We start from the raw sequence: 19,917 nt of genomic DNA, 5'->3' as shown, positions 1-19,917 counted from the left end.
GCAGGAAAAGGCTTTCCAGGGTCAAAGACAGACACTACACTAGGCCTGTGACAGGGTGACAAATGCACAGGGCTCCAATAGCTTCACCTGCTCAGCGGAGATGAGAAGGACCTCGTGGCGAGCTTTCTCAATACCCTCTTTGGTGCCAGTGATCTTGATCTGATTGCTGGGGTCATCTGGGCGTGGGATCTGGATTTTGGTTGCAGTTTTTAGCTCCAGGTCTTGCAGTTTCTCTCCGTTTTTGCCAATAACAAAGCGATGGTGCTCTTTTGGAATGGGAACAGTTGCGGAGGCCTGTACCAGGAAAAGAATTAGAGACAATAAAACTACAGGGCACAGGTGGCTCCCACCTGTAATCCTAGCCACTCAGGAGGCTGAGATCTGAGAATCCAGATTTGAAGCTAGAGTAAGCGGGAAAGTCCATGAGACTCTTATCTCTAATTAACTACCAAAGAAAAGCTAGAAGGAAGGCTGTGGCTCAAGTAGTAGAGCACTAGCCTTGAGCAATAATAAAAGTTCAGGAACAGTAACCAGACCCTGAGTTCAAGCCCCAGAATTGGCACACGCAAAAAAAGTAATTATATAAAAATAAAACAATCACATAGCAAAACATATCCAATGTCAAAAGAGAATAAGTAATTATAATTTTTATGACTGATAAAGGATTTTTAGAAGCTCCTGAAAATGGAGAAAAATAAACTTGACAGAAAATGAGCAAAACAACAGCCATTTCATAGAAAAAAATTGCAAATATGAATTCAAAATATGTTTAAAAGCTGGGTCATGGTGGCTCAGGCCTGTAATCCTAGCTACTCACAAAGTTGAGATCTGAGGATCACAGGGCAGGAAAGTCTGTCAGACTCTGATCTCCAATTAACCACGAGAAAAACAAGCACTCTCCCACTGAGCCACCTTCCCAGCCCCAAATGTCACTTTTCTAAACCATGAAGAACTGAACTGTCCTACTGGCAAGAAATATCCAGGGAAATTCTAGCGTGTACCAGGCAGAGGCAGCAACACAGCTCTACTACAAGCTCTGGTATTGGCCTAGGGACACCCACCTGAGTCTGCAGTCTAGCAACGATGTCCTTCCGGGCCTTCATAACAGCGTCCAGCTTCCCTGAGACCATAATGGAGAGGCCTTGGTCTTTGGCCAGAGATAGCTCTAGGTGAGCACCAGTCCTCTGCATGATCTCAAGGCAGATTTTTGCTTGTTCACCTTCTCCAAACTGGTTCATGTCCTTGTATTTCCTTTCCTCTAAGGGTACATGGAACACCTGCGCAGAAAAGACCAGAAAAGGTGAGATTAAAATATAAAGAGCAACAAAGATGATCAATAAACAGTAACGAACACGCATTCGTTGGTCACTCACTTATGAAGCAGTGTCTTATGACAGGGCAATGTAAGAGTCAGGAGAAGCACAAAATGTCAGCAGACTGACACTGTGGTGCAGAGAACTACACCCACTGTACAAATGAATGAGAAGGGAGCATCACAAACGTGTGCCTGTGAAGGGGGTGGGGAATAGGGGTAACAAACGACTTGGTGGAAGACACCAGGGTGGCCAGAAAAGACCTTCCTGCGACAAAGCAGCACTTATGTTGGAGAGCAGGGGCAACAGGCTGGTAAGTGGAGGGTGGGGTGCAGGCAAAGAGGACCCTTACCCACATTAAGGTTGAAGTCAAAAGGCTTTTAACCAGGACATGTTTTGCTTAATGACTCTGAACTTTATAGAGAATAGGTGGGAGAGGGGAAGGATGGAAGCACCATCTACCACCCTTGTCTGAGGCATGAGCCGCCCCCCCCCCCCCCAGCGGCACATTTTAAAAGGCTGCAGTACAAGGATTGAAACGTGCCTGCTTGTGCACAGAGGGGGTGAAAAGTTATTGATGTATGGGTGACAATTTCTTTACCACATCCAGGTATCAGTTCACAGGAAGCCCATATCTCATAGCTAATGAAATAAGAAAATCTGAACTCAAGATTTAGACAGCAGCAGCACAGGATAGATTGAATTTCACATCTGGTGTGGCAGTCAGTGCAATAGCACTCGGGCCCCATGAATCTGACAACTAGCGTTCAACTGTGTGCCAGCCCTCCTGGTGTCAGGAAGAAAGGATAAGCACAGCAGAATCTGAACTCTTCAGGAATATGGGACAGAGGAACTGGTTTTATCTGAAGATTCCCTCCCTTTACATACCCAAAGCAACTACATCTTTGCATGTTCAAAACACTACTGTTTCCTATGTGGACAGAAAGGTAAGAAGGGATGGCTTTGCTACCTGAGTGATGACAGAGGCCTTGATGGGCCGGATCTTGTTACTCCAGGCTCCGGCAGGTTCCTGGGCATTTTCCAAGCAAGCTGCTTTCTCAGGAAGTGGAGGGAAAGCATCCTTGTAGGTTGGAGGGTCACTCTCTTCTTCTGAGTTTAAGGTGGTAACTAGACCAACATAGATTTGGAAGAAAGCCCTACTTTAAGTGCTATGGGAGGGTTTTAATAGGAACTCTCTACTAAAAATTCAAGTATTTGAGTGACAAATGGACCCCTCTGACTCATTCAGTGATGGGAAAGGGCCCCAAAAGTCACTAGGCCCAGAGACCCCAAATCCTGCAGGCTCTTTGTGGTGACCCCTGTGCAGCGCACCTACCAGGAGCTCTGCTTCTCTACACAGCCATAACCCTAGAAGGCAAGGCCAAGCAAGCCCTTCCAATTTTTATATCCCTAAGTGTTAGCACAAAAAACACATAAAGGGACTGTCACCTTTAAGTTGCTGCGGAATCAGCCCACTTCGGTGTTCAGCAAAACTCTCTTGGGTCAAAACTGCAACGGAGCTCATGGTTGATGTCACACCACACACAGTCCGGGTAAGCCACTGTAGCAATAAAGAGAGAATCGGGACAAGCCCAAGTAGAGCCAACTCTCAACCATCTATGAGACCACGAGGACAAGCCGGGGAATTCCAAGTTAGAGAGGGTTTAGGACAGTTGTTTAACTGATCAAACCTTGCCTGAGACCAAGGAGACAAGGCTTTGCCCAAGAGATTCAGTGTCAGGATGCTCAGGGGTGAGAGTGTGCACCCACCTCTCCGTAAGTGGGAATACCAAGAGTCTGTACCCCTACGGGCCTCAGTGACACAGTCTGCAGTACCCGCCACACCCAAGGGGCCTTGGGACCACCAGAACCTGCTCCCGGCCCAGCTCCTGAAGAGGTCAACACCAGGATCATAGTACATCTCTCTTTTTTTCTTTTTGTGGTACTGATGATTAAACTTGCTTGTAAGACAAACATTCTGGCAGTTAAGTATACTCCAGCTCTCTTTAGCCTTGATTATTTATTTTTTTCTGGTCCTGGGGCTTGAACTCTGGGCCTGGGCTATCCCTGGGCTCCTTTTGCTCAAGGCTAGCACTCTACCACTCAAGCCACAGCTTCTTCTGTGACTGATTAGAGTCTCACAGACTTTCCTGTCCAGGCTGGTTTTGATCTGTGTTCCTGATCTCAGCCTCCTGAGTAGCTAGGATCACAGGTATGTGTCACAGACCAAAAAAAAAAAAAAAAAAGAAAAGAATCTCATGGATTTTCCTTCCTGGGCTGGTTGTGAACCATAATGCTTGGATCTCAGTCTGAGTAGCTAGGATGAAAGGCGTGTGCCACTGGCCCCTGGATAATCTGTTATTTTTATTTGTTTACCACATGCCTCCTGATGGTTAACTATAAAAAGTATCATACTACCATTGTTACTTGCAAGTCACATGTCCAGGACCTAAAGAGAACCCTTTCCCATTCTTAGAAGTGGCAGAAAGTAGCAGCCTCACAGGTTTTGTGGTGCTAACGGGCCTATGTATTAGGTGAAATGCCTCTGACATATGCTGACTGCTAACTTCCCTCAATCTACTCTTCCAAGTACAGGAGGGCCTTAGAAAGGCAGGGAGCTCAGGCCCAAGGCACAAAGTTCTTCAGTTCAGGACCTCAATTCTCAATGGCATCACTGGTTCTAAAAGCTCCCTTACTTGTAAATAAATCTAACACAGTTCACTGCTCTTGAGGCTTTAGCTTCTTTCCCCCCCAAGTTTCAAGTGATCTTTGTACAACTACAATGAGGAAGAAAACCATTTTCTTCACACAATTATGCATCAATTATCTTTTTTTTTTTTTTGGGTCCGGTCGTGGGGCCTGAACTCTGGGCCTGGCGCTGTCCCTCAGCTCTTCAGCTCAAGGCTAGCGCTCTACCACTTGAGCCACAGCGCCACTTCCGGTTTTTTTCTTTTTGCTTATGTGGTGCTGAGGAATCAAACCCAGGGCCTCAGGCATGCAAGGCAAGCGCTCTACCACTGAGCCACCTTCCCAGCCCTGCATCAATTATCTTATACATGCTACCTTGGCAAAAGAAATAAATAAGAAATGGCCAGGTAGCTTAACAGAAAAACTTACTCCTTTGTAACACAGTAAGACCTCTCCCCACATTCAGAAATTAAGCTCTAGTGTCCTAAAGCAAAGCAACATTCAAATCAGGATAATCCTCAACAAACACAATTCACTTGCAAAAAAAGACTGCCAACAGAAGGAAGCCAGGACATGACCTCAGGGCAGGTATCTTACCTTTGTGTGCCAGTATAGAAGATTAAATGTAGGAAGGAGCTCTAAGTAGGCCAGGGAAACACAGATCCTTGTACTCTAGGCACAGGAAATCTTTGGGGCAGGGCAGTCAAACTTACCAGCAAAATGGTCAATAGCCAGAAAGTCCGTCCGGAGGCCACCTCTGTCAGCCTGCCAGCTTTTCCTGGTACAGGATAGGAAGGAAAAGAACAAAAAGAAAACCATAGGAAAGTTATTTATTTGAATTTTGCAACTCTTAGATCCTTTTATTGCTCAAGCAAAAAAAGGTCAAAATCTTCTTTACACTTCAGCTACAAATCCTGATACATAGGTAAGTCTCTTGGAAAAACAAACAAAATCTCTGCTCTTAGGCTATTAGCTTCAAACAAAACACACTTCAGCAAAACCTAAACATCTTTAACTCTCAGAAGACAACTCTTCCAGGAAGCTGGGCAAGTGAGTAATCCCTAAGTGCCAAAACTTCGAAGTTTAACCATTCAGAAGTTAAAAAAAAAAAAAAATTAGGGGGAAAAGAGAGGCAGCTTCTCCTGCTGTTTAAGCTATGTATCTTGAAAATACCTAGCTTTGTCCGTTGAGCTGGCTGGGCTGTGGTATTGGCTGCGGCCTGGGCTGTAGTATTAGCTATGGCATAGAACTGGATGTGGACCTTGGTCAGGTGTTCAAGCTTTCAGAGTGGCCAGGATCTCCTTTTTTTTTTTTTTTTTTCTGTTAGTTGTGAGGCTTGAACTCTGGGCCTGGGCACTGTCCCTGAGCTCTTCAGCTCAATTTTCTGGTGATGAATTGGGATAAGAGTCTCATGGACTTTCCTGCCTGGACTGGCTTTGAACCGTGATCCTCAGATCTCAGCCTCCTGAGTAGCTAGGATGACAGGCGTGAGCCACCAGTGTCTGGCTGAACTAGTGTCTTTTTTTTTTTTTTGGTCAGTCGTGGGGCCTGAACTCTGGGCCCTCAGCTCTTCAGCTCAAGGCCAGCGCTCTCCCACTTGAGCCACAGCGCCACTTCTGGCTTTTTTGCTTATGTGGTGCTGAGGAATCGAACTCAGGGCCTCAGGGATGCAAGGCCTGCGCTCTCCCACTGAGCGGCCTTCCCAGCCTTGAGCTACAGTCTTTTTAAGAATCCTCAGTAGCTTTGCAGTTTCTTTGTCCAAGTCCGTCAGTCCCTTCTAATCCACCGGGGATTCGGAAACCAGGTCATAAAATCACAGGACGGGAGGGAACCTTCAAGGCCCTCTGGAGAGGGCTCGCAGCTGGGTGAGGGTGTGGAGAGGCGGCGGCGGGCCCTCCACCTCCGCCGGCCGCCGGCCGCCCGCCCGCACTGCGCCGCGTCGGCCCCTCCACGTGACCCGGCTGCACCCAGGCCACGTCTCCGCTCACCTCGGCCCGCGCCTCGCGCGAGCTCCAGCCTGAGAGACAAGCGGTCACCACAGACACGCCAGGGGCTCCTCGACACGGAAGCGCCCCGGCCGCGGGTAAGGCTGGGGGGCGGGCCGGCCTGCCTCCCGGGCTGCGCTCTGTCCCGCGGGCCCGGGCCGCCCGCGGCGACCCCTGCGGCCCCGCGCGCCCCCGGAGGGAGCAGGCCGCGGGCGGGTCGGTCGGAGGCCGGGTCGGAGGCGCGGGCCGCGGCGGCCGGACGGGGAGGAACTCCGCGGATGCCACCTCAGCACGGGCCGGCCCCTCCCCGCGCGGGCCGCGGGCGGGGCGGCTTAAAGGGCCCGGCCGCCGCTGGCGCGCTCTGCTCGCCGCCGCGCTCGCTCCCTCGCTCCCTCCCGGCCTCCCTCTCCAAATTCGGTGTTTTTCCGTCATCTATTTTCCCCGCGCCCCTGGGGCTCCGCCAAGTTCCAGTCGGGCGGCCCCGCCCGCGACCACGTAGCCCGGCGGCAGGTGAAGGCGCGGGCCGGCCGGGGGCGCGGACCCGGCGCGGACCCCCCCCCGCCCCCCGCGCCCCGGCCGGCCCGGCGCCCGCACAGGCCCGGCGCCCCGCGGCGGGCGCGCGGCGGACTTGGGAAAGTTTCCGCGCGGCGGCGCGGGCGGCCATGCGCAGTGTGACACGTAGCGGCCCCGCCCGGCGCGGCGGCGGCGCCGGCCCGGACCCCACGGCCGCGGCCCGGCCCCGCGGCCCCCACCCCCGCCCCGTTCTCACCCGGAGTCTGTCCGCCTGCCCGCCCCAGGGCCGTCCGTCCGTCCGTCCGTTCGCCGCGGCCGCCGCGCGGGAGAAGCCGAGACGCTTGGAGGCCGGCGCCCGGGCCGCGGCTGCTATATAGGGCGGCGGCTCCAATCCCGCCGAGACACGTCAGACGGGCCGCCGGCCCCGCCCGCCGCCCGGCCCAGCGCCGAGCCGGCCCGCGGCCCCACGGGGGCCCAGCCCGGCCCGAGCCCCGAGGCCGACGGGGCCCGGCCGGCCCGGCCCGCCAGAACACCCCACGGAGCGCACGGCCGGCGCGCGGACTGCTGCAGGTACAGCTGGACCCTCGGGACCGGGCCGAGCCCGCACAGGCGGCGGACGGGACCGTGACCCAGTGCGCGCCTCTGCGGAGCACTGTGGGAGGTGCAGAGGGGCAGGGGTGGAGCACTGTGGGAGGTGGAGGGGCAGGGGTGGAGCACTGTGGGAGGTGGAGGGCAGGGGTGGAGCACTGTGGGAGGTGGAGGGCAGGGGTGGAGCACTGTGGGAGGTGGAGGGCAGGGGTGGAGCACTGTGGGAGGTGCAGAGGGGCAGGGGTGGAGCACTGTGGGAGGTGCAGGGGTGGGGTGGAGCACTGTGGGAGGTGCAGGGGTGGGGTGGAGCACTGTGGGAGGTGGAGGGCAGGGGTGGAGCACTGTGGGAGGTGGAGGGCAGGGGTGGAGCACTGTGGGAGGTGCAGGGGCAGGGGTGGAGCACTGTGGGAGGTGCAGGGCAGGGGTGGAGCACTGTGGGAGGTGCAGGGCAGGGGTGGAGCACTGTGGGAGGTGCAGGGCAGGGGTGGAGCACTGTGGGAGGTGCAGGGCAGGGGTGGAGCACTGTGGGAGGTGCAGGGCAGGGGTGGAGCACTGTGGGAGGTGCAGGGCAGGGGTGGAGCACTGTGGGAGGTGGAGGGCAGGGGTGGAGCACTGTGGGAGGTGGAGGGCAGGGGTGGAGCACTGTGGGAGGTGCAGGGGTGGAGCACTGTGGGAGGTGCAGGGCAGGGGTGGAGCACTGTGGGAGGTGCAGAGGGGCAGGGGTGGAGCACTGTGGGAGGTGGAGGGCAGGGGTGGAGCACTGTGGGAGGTGCAGAGGGGCAGGGGTGGAGCACTGTGGGAGGTGCAGGGCAGGGGTGGAGCACTGTGGGAGGTGGAGGGCAGGGGTGGAGCACTGTGGGAGGTGCAGGGGCAGGGGTGGAGCACTGTGGGAGGTGGAGGGCAGGGGTGGAGCACTATGGGAGGTGCAGAGGGGCAGGGGTGGAGCACTGTGGGAGGTGCAGGGCAGGGGTGGAGCACTGTGGGAGGTGGAGGGCAGGGGTGGAGCACTGTGGGAGGTGGAGGGCAGGGGTGGAGCACTGTGGGAGGTGGAGGGCAGGGGTGGAGCATTGTGGGAGGTGGAGGGCAGGGGTGGAGCACTGTGGGAGGTGGAGGGCAGGGGTGGAGCACTGTGGGAGGTGCAGGGCAGGGGTGGAGCACTGTGGGAGGTGCAGGGCAGGGGTGGAGCACTGTGGGAGGTGCAGAGGGGCAGGGGTGGAGCACTGTGGGAGGTGGAGGGCAGGGGTGGAGCACTGTGGGAGGTGGAGGGCAGGGGTGGAGCACTGTGGGAGGTGGAGGGCAGGGGTGGAGCACTGTGGGAGGGGCAGGGGTGGAGCACTGTGGGAGGTGGAGGGCAGGGGTGGAGCACTGTGGGAGGTGGAGGGCAGGGGTGGAGCACTGTGGGAGGTGGAGGGCAGGGGTGGAGCACTGTGGGAGGGGCAGGGGCAGGGGTGGAGCACTGTGGGAGGTGCAGGGCAGGGGTGGAGCACTGTGGGAGGTGGAGGGCAGGGGTGGAGCACTGTGGGAGGTGGAGGGCAGGGGTGGAGCACTGTGGGAGGTGCAGGGGTGGAGCACTGTGGGAGGTGGAGGGGCAGGGGTGGAGCACTGTGGGAGGTGGAGGGCAGGGGTGGAGCACTGTGGGAGCTGCAGGGGCAGGGGTGGAGCACTGTGGGAGGTGGAGGGCAGGGGTGGAGCAATGTGGGAGATGGAGGGCAGGGGTGGAGCACTGTGGGAGGTGGAGGGCAGGGGTGGAGCACTGTGGGAGGTGGAGGGCAGGGGTGGAGCACTGTGGGAGGTGCAGGGCAGGGGTGGAGCACTGTGGGAGGTGCAGGGGCAGGGGTGGAGCACTGTGGGAGCTGCAGGGGCAGGGGTGGAGCACTGTGGGAGGTGGAGGGCAGGGGTGGAGCACTGTGGGAGGTGGAGGGCAGGGGTGGAGTACTGTGGGAGGTGGAGGGCAGGGGTGGAGCACTGTGGGAGGTGGAGGGCAGGGGTGGAGCACTGTGGGAGGTGGAGGGCAGGGGTGGAGCACTGTGGGAGGTGGAGGGCAGGGGTGGAGCACTGTGGGAGGTGCAGGGGCAGGGGTGGAGCACTGTGGGAGGTGCAGGGGCAGGGGTGGAGCACTGTGGGAGCTGCAGGGGCAGGGGTGGAGCACTGTGGGAGGTGGAGGGCAGGGGTGGAGCACTGTGGGAGCTGCAGGGGCAGGGGTGGAGCACTGTGGGAGGTGGAGGGCAGGGGTGGAGCACTGTGGGAGGTGGAGGGCAGGGGTGGAGCACTGTGGGAGGTGGAGGGCAGGGGTGGAGCACTGTGGGAGGTGCAGGGGCAGGGGTGGAGCACTGTGGGAGGTGGAGGGCAGGGGTGGAGCACTGTGGGAGGTGGAGGGCAGGGGTGGAGCACTGTGGGAGGTGGAGGGCAGGGGTGGAGCACTGTGGGAGGTGGAGGGCAGGGGTGGAGCACTGTGGGAGGTGGAGGGCAGGGGTGGAGCACTGTGGGAGGTGCGGAGGGGCCGGGTGGAGCACTGTGGGAGGTGCAGGGGCAGGGGTGGAGCACTGTGGGAGGTGGAGGGCAGGGGTGGAGCACTGTGGGAGGTGGAGGGCAGGGGTGGAGCACTGTGGGAGCTGCAGGGGCAGGGGTGGAGCACTGTGGGAGGTGGAGGGCAGGGGTGGAGCACTGTGGGAGGTGGAGGGCAGGGGTGGAGCACTGTGGGAGGTGGAGGGCAGGGGTGGAGCACTGTGGGAGGTGGAGGGCAGGGGTGGAGCACTGTGGGAGGTGCGGAGGGGCCGGGTGGAGCACTGTGACCCACGGAAGAGCAGTGCTTGCATTATGACTACCGGCAGCCAAGAGCCCCTTCCTAACTGGATGTGGATGGAAATGAAAGTCAAGAATGGCAGAGAGGGTCTGGGGATTCCGGGATTAAAGAGCAGTGAAAAGTAGTGTGATGCAAAGAATCAACAGGCTGAGATGAGGAGTGCTGTGTAGGTTGAGGTCAGGGTTCAGAAACCCAGCGCCCAGCACCAGCAGCACAGCGCTGGGTCGCTGAAGGCACAGAGTCCACTGGGGGAGGCAGCGAGCAAGACCAGGGCAGCCCTGCCAGAGCAGCTCTCAGCTGCCAGCGCCGTCCCTGGGTGGAAGTCTTCAGCACTCCCTTTTGTGCTATTACTGTGGTCTTCAGGGTGTTTTTCCCTGGAGATGAACCACGAGCAACTACAAGTGTGTTTTTGTTGTCCTTTTGTTTTGAGGGTTCAGTATTGTGGGCAGGGAGTGAAGGAGATCAGCCTGTAAGTTTGATGTCAAGGGACTTCCAGTGGAGCTACAAGTCAATACAGGCACAACAGCTGGTGTGCTGGGCAGGTGGCTCAGTGGTGGAGCGCTTGCCTCACATCCATGAGGCCCTGGGCTCGAGTCCTCAGCACCACACAAGCAGAAAAAGCCAGAAGTGGCCCTGTGACTCAAGTGGCTAGCCTTGAGCTGAAGAGCTGAGGGACAGTGACCAAGCCTAGAGTTCAAGTCCCAGGACCAAAAAAACAAAAACAAACAAAACAAAACAAAACAACAGGGCTGGGAATGTAGCTGAGTGATTGAGAACTTGGCTAGCATGCTCAAGACTTTGTATTTAATCTTGTAGTAAGTCCAGGATAGAGGCACACACCTGTAATTCCACCACTGAGGAAGTGGAGTCAGAGTAGGAGGCCAGCGTGGGACATGGTTGAAAAACAAACAACAAAAAAAGAAACACCACAAAATAAAAACGTAAGGAAGGAGGATAAGGAGTATGCTGGAGTGAAATCGATAGGAAACAGTGCAAATGTGCGGAAATGTAATCATGGAAGCCCACTCGTAACTACTATAGGCTATGCTCTGGTGGCTCACGCCTGTAATCCTACTCAGGCAGATAAATCACTATTTTCTCCAATTAAAAAAAGCCAAAAGTGGAAGTGGCTCAGGTGGTAGAATATCAGCCTTGAGTGAAGAAGTGAGACCATGAGGCTCTGAGTTCAAGCCCCACTACTGGCACACAAACACTTTTTTAAAAAATAAAACTTAAGGGTGACACACATCTATAATCTCAGCTACAAGGATTAGGTAAAGTGCAAGACCCTATCTGAAAAATAACTAGAGCAAAAAATGGTAGAGGATCAGGTGGTAGATAGAGTATATGCCCAGTAAATGTGAAACCCTGAGTTCAAAACCCAGCTATCAAAAAAACAAATAAAGCTAGGCGTCAGTGGCTCACACCTTTACTCAGCAGGCTGAGATCTGAGGATCAGGGTTAAAAGCCAGCCCCAGCAGGAACGCCCAAGAGACTCTTATCTCCAATAAACCACTCAGAAAACTGCAAGTGGCGCTGTGGCTCAAGTGGTAGAGTGCTCGCCTTGAGTTGAAAACTTGAGGGACAGCGCCCAGGCGCAGAGTTCAAGCTCCCCGACTGACCAAACAAACAAAAAAAGCACTGAACAAAACACAGTTTATATAGACTTTTTAGGACTTCTATGTCCAGAATATTCAGAGTAGATAGAGATAACATGTAAACACTGCCTCAAAAAGTGAACATTGGTTTCTCCTAGATTGCTTAAACCTTTCACTTTTTACTAAAGATTTCTGGAGAGGAATAACTCTGAGCTTTAAACCAATATTTTGAGGCACTGCATTTGCAAGCTACTCAGGAGGCCGATATCTGAGCATTATGGTTTGAAGCCAGTCTGAGTAGAAAAGTCCCCATGAGATTCCTATTCATCCAGGCTCCACAACCACCACCAACCACAAAAAAAGAGAGACTCTTGGTCTGTGACTTTTCAAGTTTCATCCTTCCTAGGACAAGGAAGAAGTCATTTGGGGCCTTTGGAAGGCAACTGTTTGAGCAAAGTTACTCTCCCTACTCCCCAAATTATTATACCCCCCCAAAGAAGGTAGGTCTGAGGGAGAGTGTATATGTGAGGAGAAGCCCACTGAGATGGTAGCTAATGGATGTTCTTCATGACTGGCCAAGGCTGGGCTGGGAGATATGTTGGGCAAAACCTCTAGAAAGGTTAGAGTTTAAAGCCCTACCTCTTCTTTACCCAGGAACCCCTAGCCCAAATTAACAGACAGCAAGCCCGTTCACAAAGGAATGACTTTCCTATCAGGGTAAAGGGGATATCCACAGACTAAAAGTCTAAGGTTCAAAGAATAATATTAAGGGTTGGGTGTATAGCTACTTGCTTACCACATGTGAGGCTTTTGGTTCTATTCACAGTATGGTAAAAAATAATTTTAAAAATCCAAGTATGTTACTTTAAAAAGTTAAGATGGATGAAATAGGATCAGATTCCAGAACTTCAGATGAGACTATTAAAAGTAATAAAAGACATAAAGCACCAAGTTGGAATTTTAAAAAAAATATCAAGAGATGGAATAAATCAGTTGAAAACCATGGAAGAGAGGCTGAGAGAGCTCAACATATTCTTACAGAAGTTCTAAAGTAAGAAAATGCAAAGAACAGAAAAGAGATGGGAAATCCAGAAAATTCGGGGATTTAAAAACACAACAGTTTACCTTTAAAAAAAAAAAAAAAGGGAAGCTTGCAGGATAATTTAAACAAGTCCACATCCACACACACTACAGTAGCTAAGTCTGCCTGATCTAGGCGGTCAGGTTAGGGCAAAGAATAGCTGGAAGGAGGGCCAGGAGACCAATCTCCCATTCTTAGTGGTCAAATCAGGACAAAGAAATGCTTTCATCTCTCTACTGATTCTGTTTGTTTCTTTCTTTGGTGCTGGTCCTGGTACTCAAACTCAGGGCCTGGGCACTGTCCCTGAGTTTTTTTTACTCAAGGCTAGCTGTCTACCACTTGATTCACAGCTCCACCTCTGGCTTTTTTGGTAGTTAAGAGATGAATCTTGGCGGGCACTGGTGGCTCACGCCTGTCATCCTAGCTACTCAGGAGGCTGAGATCTGAGGATCGAGGTTCAAAACCAGCCCGGGCAGGAGAGTCCAAGAAACTCTTATCTCCAATAAACCACCAGAAAACTGGAAGTGGTGCTGTAGCTCAAGTGGTAGAGCTAGCCTTGAAAGCTGAAGAGCTGAGGGACAGTACCCCAGGCCCAGAAAGAAAGAAAGAGAGATGAATCTCATGGACTTTCATGGCCAGGGTGCTTTGAACTACAATCTTTTTTTTTTTTTTTTTTGCTGGTCATGGGGCCTGAACTCTGGGCCTGGGCACTGTCCCTCAGCTCTTTAGCTCAAGGCTAGCGTTCTACCACTCGAGCAAGAGTGACACTTCCGGCTTTTTCTGCTTATGTGGTGCTGAGGAATCAAACCCAGGGCTTCATGCATACAAGGCAAGCACTCTACCACTGAGCCACCTTCCCAGACCCTGAACTACAATCTTTAGATCTCCACCTCCTCAATAGCTAGGATTACAGGTATAAATCACCAGTACCTGGCTCTTGATAGTTCTTGAAATTTTGAAATAATATAGTGTATGACTATAAATCCTTTGGCTTAAGTAGACTTGTGGCACATTCCAATACTAGATATGTCAATATTCTTTTCTGTGACTCAGATACAATATTTATTGCTATATATATATATATATATATATATTATGTGTGTGTGTATATATATATATATATGTACAGACAATATAGCAGCCTACAGTGTACTTTTCAGCAAGTAACTGAAAGGGTAAATGTAAGTCTTTTCTTTCATGACACTGTTAACTTTTGAAATTTCCTAGATTTTAGGGACATTTAGGAAAATGAACTATACAACTTGTGGGTGGGGATGGTAAGAAAAAACAGAGAGGGAAAGGGAGGAGGTGCACTGTCCAAAAATGCTGAACAACAGTCAGCACTCACAATGTGAGGAGACTGTAGAAAGAGCACCAAAGTTCTCTGGATTCCTGAGTTCAGAATCTTGCTCTGTTAATTATTTGGGTCACCTTGGCTAGTTGTTCAAGTGTTCAACTTATTTACATTTTCAAATGTTAGGGGCCTTTCCTGTAAGTTGTAGCAAAATCTGAAAGAACTTGTCCTAGAAAAGTTTCACTGAAGGGGCTGGGAAGGTGGCTCAGTGGTAGAGCACTTGCCTTGCTTGCACGCATGAGGCCCTGGGTTCGATTCCCCAGCACCACATAAGCAAAAAGAAAAAAGCCGGAAAGTGGCGCTGTGGCTCAAGAAGTGGTAGAGTGCTGAAGAGCTGAGGGACAGCGCCCGGGCCCAGGGTTCAGGCCCCATGACCGACCAAAAAAAAAAAAAAAAAAAGAAAGATTTCACTGAAGACACCAGCATTTAATTCTACTAAATAAACACACCAGTCTACTAAATGAATATATTTAATGTAATACTCTATGACATCAGCTTTATTAAGTGCTGAAGCAATCAGCACATGCTGTCTTCAACTGAGTGAAGAATATTTACTTAAAGCCTAAATCAAGAATATGTATCAGATGAATAACTTTTTAAAAAAGAGGTTGGGACAAATGTTAGGTTCAAACAAATTAGCAGATTTCCATAAAAATGAAACAGACTACTCTTCAGAATTGTGCTGGCCAGTTTGTCTGGGTCACGTGTGTCTAGTTCAGATTGTAGTTTGAGATATACACCAGGTTTGTTGTTTTGTTTTTTTTTTTTAAATCGACTTAAGCCCGGAACCAGTGGCTCACACCTGTAATCCTAGCTACTCAGGAAGCTGAGATCTGAGGGTTGCGGTTCAAAGCCAGCCCCGGCAGGAAAGTCTGTGAGACTTTTATCTCCAATTAACCACCAGCAAACTGGAAGCAAAATGGCAGACTTAGGTGCTGTCTGTAGGCCCTGAGTTCAAGCCCCATGACTGACAAAAAAAAAGAAAAAGAAAAAAGACTTAGTAAACAAGATACAATATAAAACATTGTAGTAGTTTTTATACTGCTCACTTATGAAAATGGTATTAGGATAGACTGGGTAAAGTGAAATATACCGTTATTTGCTTCTGTTTATATTTTAAGGAAAGTACTAGAAAAATAAAAACTAACTGTGCGGTCCATCTTATGTTCTTATTGAATGCTGGTGCTATGGTGATGACTCTCAAACTACAGCTGACAAAGGAGGTTTCTCTTATTAAACTTTATAACCTCAAATCACTCGTTACAAAACTTTCGTTTATAATGAATACTTTTCCATTCTGGGTGAAAATGGTTGTCATCTGGGTCATAAAAACATCCCATATGCCGCACACACACTCAGGGCATGTGGCAGATGGGCATCTCAGAGACTCCTGGGAAGAGGCCAAAGGTGACTTGGGGTGTTTCCTCCAAGAACTCAACAGTTCTTTTAAGAAATGGCAAAGGATGCAAACAGACCTTTCGCAGAAACATGCAATTTTATTCATTTTATAAAGTAAAACACAAATGGAAAGTAAGATTCAGTTCTACATGTTACTCTCAGTTTGGCAAAAATATAATGTGATGACTGTCAGAAGACATGGAAAATGTCTAGCTGGAGGAGTAAATTGGTGTGATCTCTCTGGAGAGCACACATTTTAATTACATATTGACATTTAGAATATGAACTACTTGATTGAACAATTCTTACTTGGTACATGAGAACATCCTAGGTGCCCTCTTCCGGTGACCTGTGACAGCCCAAGGTCCAGCCCCAGGGAGCGAAGATGATGGCAGGACCACTAACAAACGGCCTGGTTGCCCTGACTGCAGTTCCCACCAGGGATGTGGCTTCTTAGGAAGACTCCACTGGGCCTCCTCTCAATCCTGCTTGTTACTGTAACCACACTTAAAAATAGCACAGAACAGCTGGGTACCAGTGGCTTACACCTATAATCCTAGCTACGCAGGGGGCGGAGATCAGAGAATCACAGTTCAAAGCTAGCCTGCACAGAATAGTCCATGAAACTATCTCCAATTAACCAGCAAAATATCAGAGATTGGAGGCAAGGAAGCCCAGCAAGCATACAAGGCCCCCAAGTTCAAGCTATGGTGTATATGTGAACACACACACAGACACACACACACAGACACACACACAGACACACACACAGACACACACACACACACACACACACACACACACACACACACACACACACACACACACACACACACACACAGAGAGAGAGAGAGAGAGAGAAAAACATGTGTGATGCTTCTGAATTTAAGTTTACCAGACTAAAATTCTCTGGAAGGGTAAACTGCTTTTAAAAAGTCTATCATTGGGAGAAATGTTTAAAATTTCAAAAAGTCTTACCTTCTAATTGTTTTCCTAAATTTTTGATCCAATTAAAACAAATGGATACTGAAAATCTTTTTAAGTAAGAAAGTAAGGGGAACCCAAACAGTAGGCCCACTTCAAATGGCACAGCCAAAGCCTCACCATGACCAAATGCCAGAGTGAACATCAGAGCCTCAACTAGCATCACCCTCCACCCACTGCTACCCGCCAGAAAGAGGCTGTTCCGTGAGTTATCCACATGCAACCAGCCTGTGTGAGAGATATGTTTTCATATTGAAAGGTCACTCAAATATTGGAGAAAAATAAAAACCAGAAAAGGGAGGGAGTGTCCTAACCCAACACCAGCAGCTAGTCAGGGAGGAACAGCCTGACCCACAGAACAGCAAAGGGCGCAGTTAGGAGCACAGTATCTACAAACAGTGTATGATCTTGAGTTCTTACACCACCCAACCAGAAGAGTGCGTGGCCAGCCCACGTTCCTGCGAGAGACCCAGGAGGTACCACTCACTTCCAGCGGGGATTCTTCCACCTTGAAAAGCAAAGAGCTGCTCTGGCAGAGTGGCTACTGCATCAGCACAAGGCAGTCTCAAGACATTTTCTTTGGGGCTGGGAAGGTGGTTCAGTGGTAGAGCGCTTGCCTTGCATGCCTGAGGCCCTGGGTTCCATTCCTCAGCACCACATAAGCAAAAAGAAAAAAGCTGGAAGTGGCGCTGTGGCTCAAGTGGTAGAGCGCTAGCCTTGAGCTGAAGAGCTGAGGGACAGCGCCCAGGCCCAGAGTTCAGGCCCCACGACCGGACCCTCCCCCCAAAAAAGACATTTTCTTTGCTGTTTTGGAAGATCATGTGTTCAGCAAGAACTCAAGTAAAATTCTGCTGTCAGTTTCATTGTGAGGGAGGGACTGGTGACTACAGGAAGGCTGTGCCTTGATTTTAACCCATGAAGCCACAGGTCTGGTAGAGCTGCCTTTGAGAATCTGGAGATCTTTGCTGAGAGGTCCTCATCTGGAGAGCTCTGTCAAGCTCCACCCCCCCCCCCCCCCCAACAACCAGTGAAACTCCCTGGAGACACACTTCACCTGGCACAAAAAACAGGCCCCGAAAGTGGCCAGGCTTCCCTACGTTGGAGCCCCAAGAACAAGTAAGAGGGCAGACCCAATGCCCACCAGAGAAGGGCATTCCGTATGAGCCTTGCCTTGCTCTCCAGGGGAGATCCTTGGAGTGACTTGTGAGAAAGACTAACCACGCTTCAGCGTGGGATGCCCCTGTGCCCAGGAGCTCAGAGCCCTCAGGGAGTCCAACCTCAACTGTAATGGTGTTTCTGAGAAAGACAACAAATGCTGGTAGAGCAGCAATGGCTATAGGTTCTACAATTCAAGAAATAACTTTAAACCTGAGTATAAATCTTACTGAACTACAAGAAACGAAAGGGTTGAAAGTTTAATCAAGGGTAAGGATTTATTACCTTTCATTTATTTCCTATAAAGCTCCATAATCTAGACTTAGCTAAAAAAAAAACAGAAAACAAAAACTAGGTAAAGTAATGGGTATAACACTTAAGAATTCGAGAAGAGGCAAAACGAGAAAGTTGTAGTCCTAGGTCAGCCAGGGGCACAACTAAGACCCCTTCTCAAGTCAAAATACAGGATGGGGAGAAGGACAGAGGGAAAAAAGGAGAGAGAAAGGAGAAACAGAGGGAGGAAGGAAAGAGCGAGGAAGAGAGAACGCACACAAATACCATGAACCATGAGAGCACTGATCAAGAAGTATAGATAGTATTTGCTTATTATTAGCATGGACTCAACCCAGTATGACAAGGCAATAACAAAATGACAAGAACATGGGAATGTAATGCTTTTCTACAGGCAGAAAGAAACACAGAAAAACAAGCTTTTGGGTTATCTCCTCTGCAGAGCATACAGCAAGCTGGCACGCTTTGGGTCACCTCCTCTGCAGAGCATACAGCAAGCTGGCACGCTTTGGGTCACCTCCTCTGCAGAGCACACAGCAAGCTGGCACTCAGAGGGGCCACCGACGTGGTGACAGTAGACAAGTCTCCCTCCCCATCACCTCTCATGTTTCCTTGTTCTCTTCAAAAACTGTAGTAATACAAGTACAATACCCAGAACAAACAAATACTTTGCCTCTAACTTAGAAAGTTGAAATAATGGAGTCAGAAAACATGATTTCTAGCAGGGCGCTGGCAGCTCCTGCCTGTCATCCTAGCTACTCAGGAGGCTGAGATGAGGATCATGGTTCAAAGCCAGCCCGGGCAGGAAAGTCCATGAGACTCTTATTTCCAATTACCCACCAGAAAACCGTTAGTGGCACTGTGGCTCAAGTGGTAGAGCGCTCACCTTGAGCTGAAGAGCTGAGGGACAGCACCCAGGCCCAGAGTTCCATGTCCCACGACTGACAAAAAAAAAAAAGAAAACGAAACATGATTCCCATCCAAAAGGTAGTAACTTGGATATTTCATTTGTCAGGGGAGAAAGCTGGATAGCACAAGAACACAACTATAACTCCTACTATGAAAAAATTAGAACCACACGATGAGGGAGATTAAGGACCTTTCTATGAGGCTCCCAGGAACAACCACAGAATGGGGATCAGCAACAAGGGGGGCCAGAGCCCTCCACAGCCACCACTCTAGGTTGGCCTTGGGTGCTAGCTACACGGTCTGAGAGTGAGGGGGGAAACGCAGCGTTAGATGAAGAGGTAATCTAGCTAGCATGTGAGAACTATCTGATAAGGGCAAGAACAGAGACAGAAATAGAGGGCTAAAAATGGGGACAAACACAACTTATAGATGGAAAGGAGGTGAATAAACCACATTCCATCACAAATGAGGCAATTCAGAGCAGGGGAGGAACTCCCATTGCTGAGCATGGTCTCCAAGGTACACAGGTAAAGAAAACACAGGTGCAGGTCATGCAATCTTCTGTGACAACAAGACAGAAATGCAAAAGTATATGTATCTGTTTGTATTTCCAAAAAGAAGGAAACAACAGGGGAATGAACAAGAGGGCGGGGGACAGAGACAGAAACTATACTCATCTGAATGCACTTTTAGATGTACACAAGCCAGAGAATATACTAAAATAAAAATCGAATGATCAGAATAGCTTTACACGTGTTGCTCAGGTGAGTTGGGAGGTAATCAACTCTATATTAAGAATCAAGATACCAGGTGGGCGCCGGTGCTCACACCTGTCATCCTAGCTACTCAGGAGGATGAGATCTGAGAATCGCAGTTCAAAGCCAGCCAGGGCAGGGAAGTCCATGAGACATCTTGTCTCCAATTAATCTCCAGAAAACCAGAAGTGGGGCTGTGGCTCAAATGGTAGAGTACTGGCCTTGAGCAAAAGAGCTTAGGGACAGTGCCAGGACCAGAGTTCACGCCCCACAACTGACCCAAAACCCCAAGATTTTTAGCCTAAGAAAAAGATATACGTCTAGGTAAAAATTTTATAAATTGTTATTAAGTTGAAAATATCTACACTCATTATTTTTTCTCTCTCTTAAAAAGTAGGAGGGCAGTCTTAGCTGTCTTTTCAGCATTGGGAGTTTGCTGCCAGGGGTCAAAGAAGGTTGAGAAATGAGGTAGTAAAGAGCCAGCCGGTCCAGCTATGGACAA

General features: G+C 50.7%; 1 protein-coding gene across 4 annotated transcripts in view; it reads right to left on the bottom strand.

The window, feature by feature from the left end:
• The window catches only part of Hdlbp (high density lipoprotein binding protein), a 72,711-nt gene that overhangs the window by 31,445 nt on the left and 21,349 nt on the right, over positions 1 to 19,917 (bottom strand). Inside the window, exons 1-6 of one of the 4 annotated variants that reach the window (XM_070001110.1) lie at positions 6,756 to 6,851; positions 4,715 to 4,779; positions 2,763 to 2,874; positions 2,284 to 2,441; positions 1,062 to 1,277; positions 88 to 294 (exon numbers count right to left, since the gene is read on the bottom strand). In XM_070001110.1, coding sequence (XP_069857211.1) covers positions 88 to 294; positions 1,062 to 1,277; positions 2,284 to 2,441; positions 2,763 to 2,838 — 657 coding nt within the window. In that variant the 5' untranslated portion in view covers positions 2,839 to 2,874; positions 4,715 to 4,779; positions 6,756 to 6,851. Of the gene's footprint in view, positions 1 to 87; positions 295 to 1,061; positions 1,278 to 2,283; positions 2,442 to 2,762; positions 2,875 to 4,714; positions 4,780 to 5,174; positions 5,763 to 5,989; positions 6,055 to 6,755; positions 6,852 to 19,917 lie in introns of those variants that run through there. The other 3 variants (XM_070001240.1, XM_070001195.1, XM_070001028.1) reach the window with 3 other exon arrangements.

Source organism: Dipodomys merriami, unplaced genomic scaffold, assembly GCF_024711535.1.
Source record: "Dipodomys merriami isolate MVZ:Mamm:240054 unplaced genomic scaffold, mDipMer1.0.p SCAF_1, whole genome shotgun sequence".
In the NCBI taxonomy this organism is placed as follows: Eukaryota; Metazoa; Chordata; class Mammalia; order Rodentia; family Heteromyidae; genus Dipodomys; species Dipodomys merriami.
Note: the sequence above shows the minus strand (reverse complement) of the source record. Positions and strands in the feature narration are given on the sequence as shown.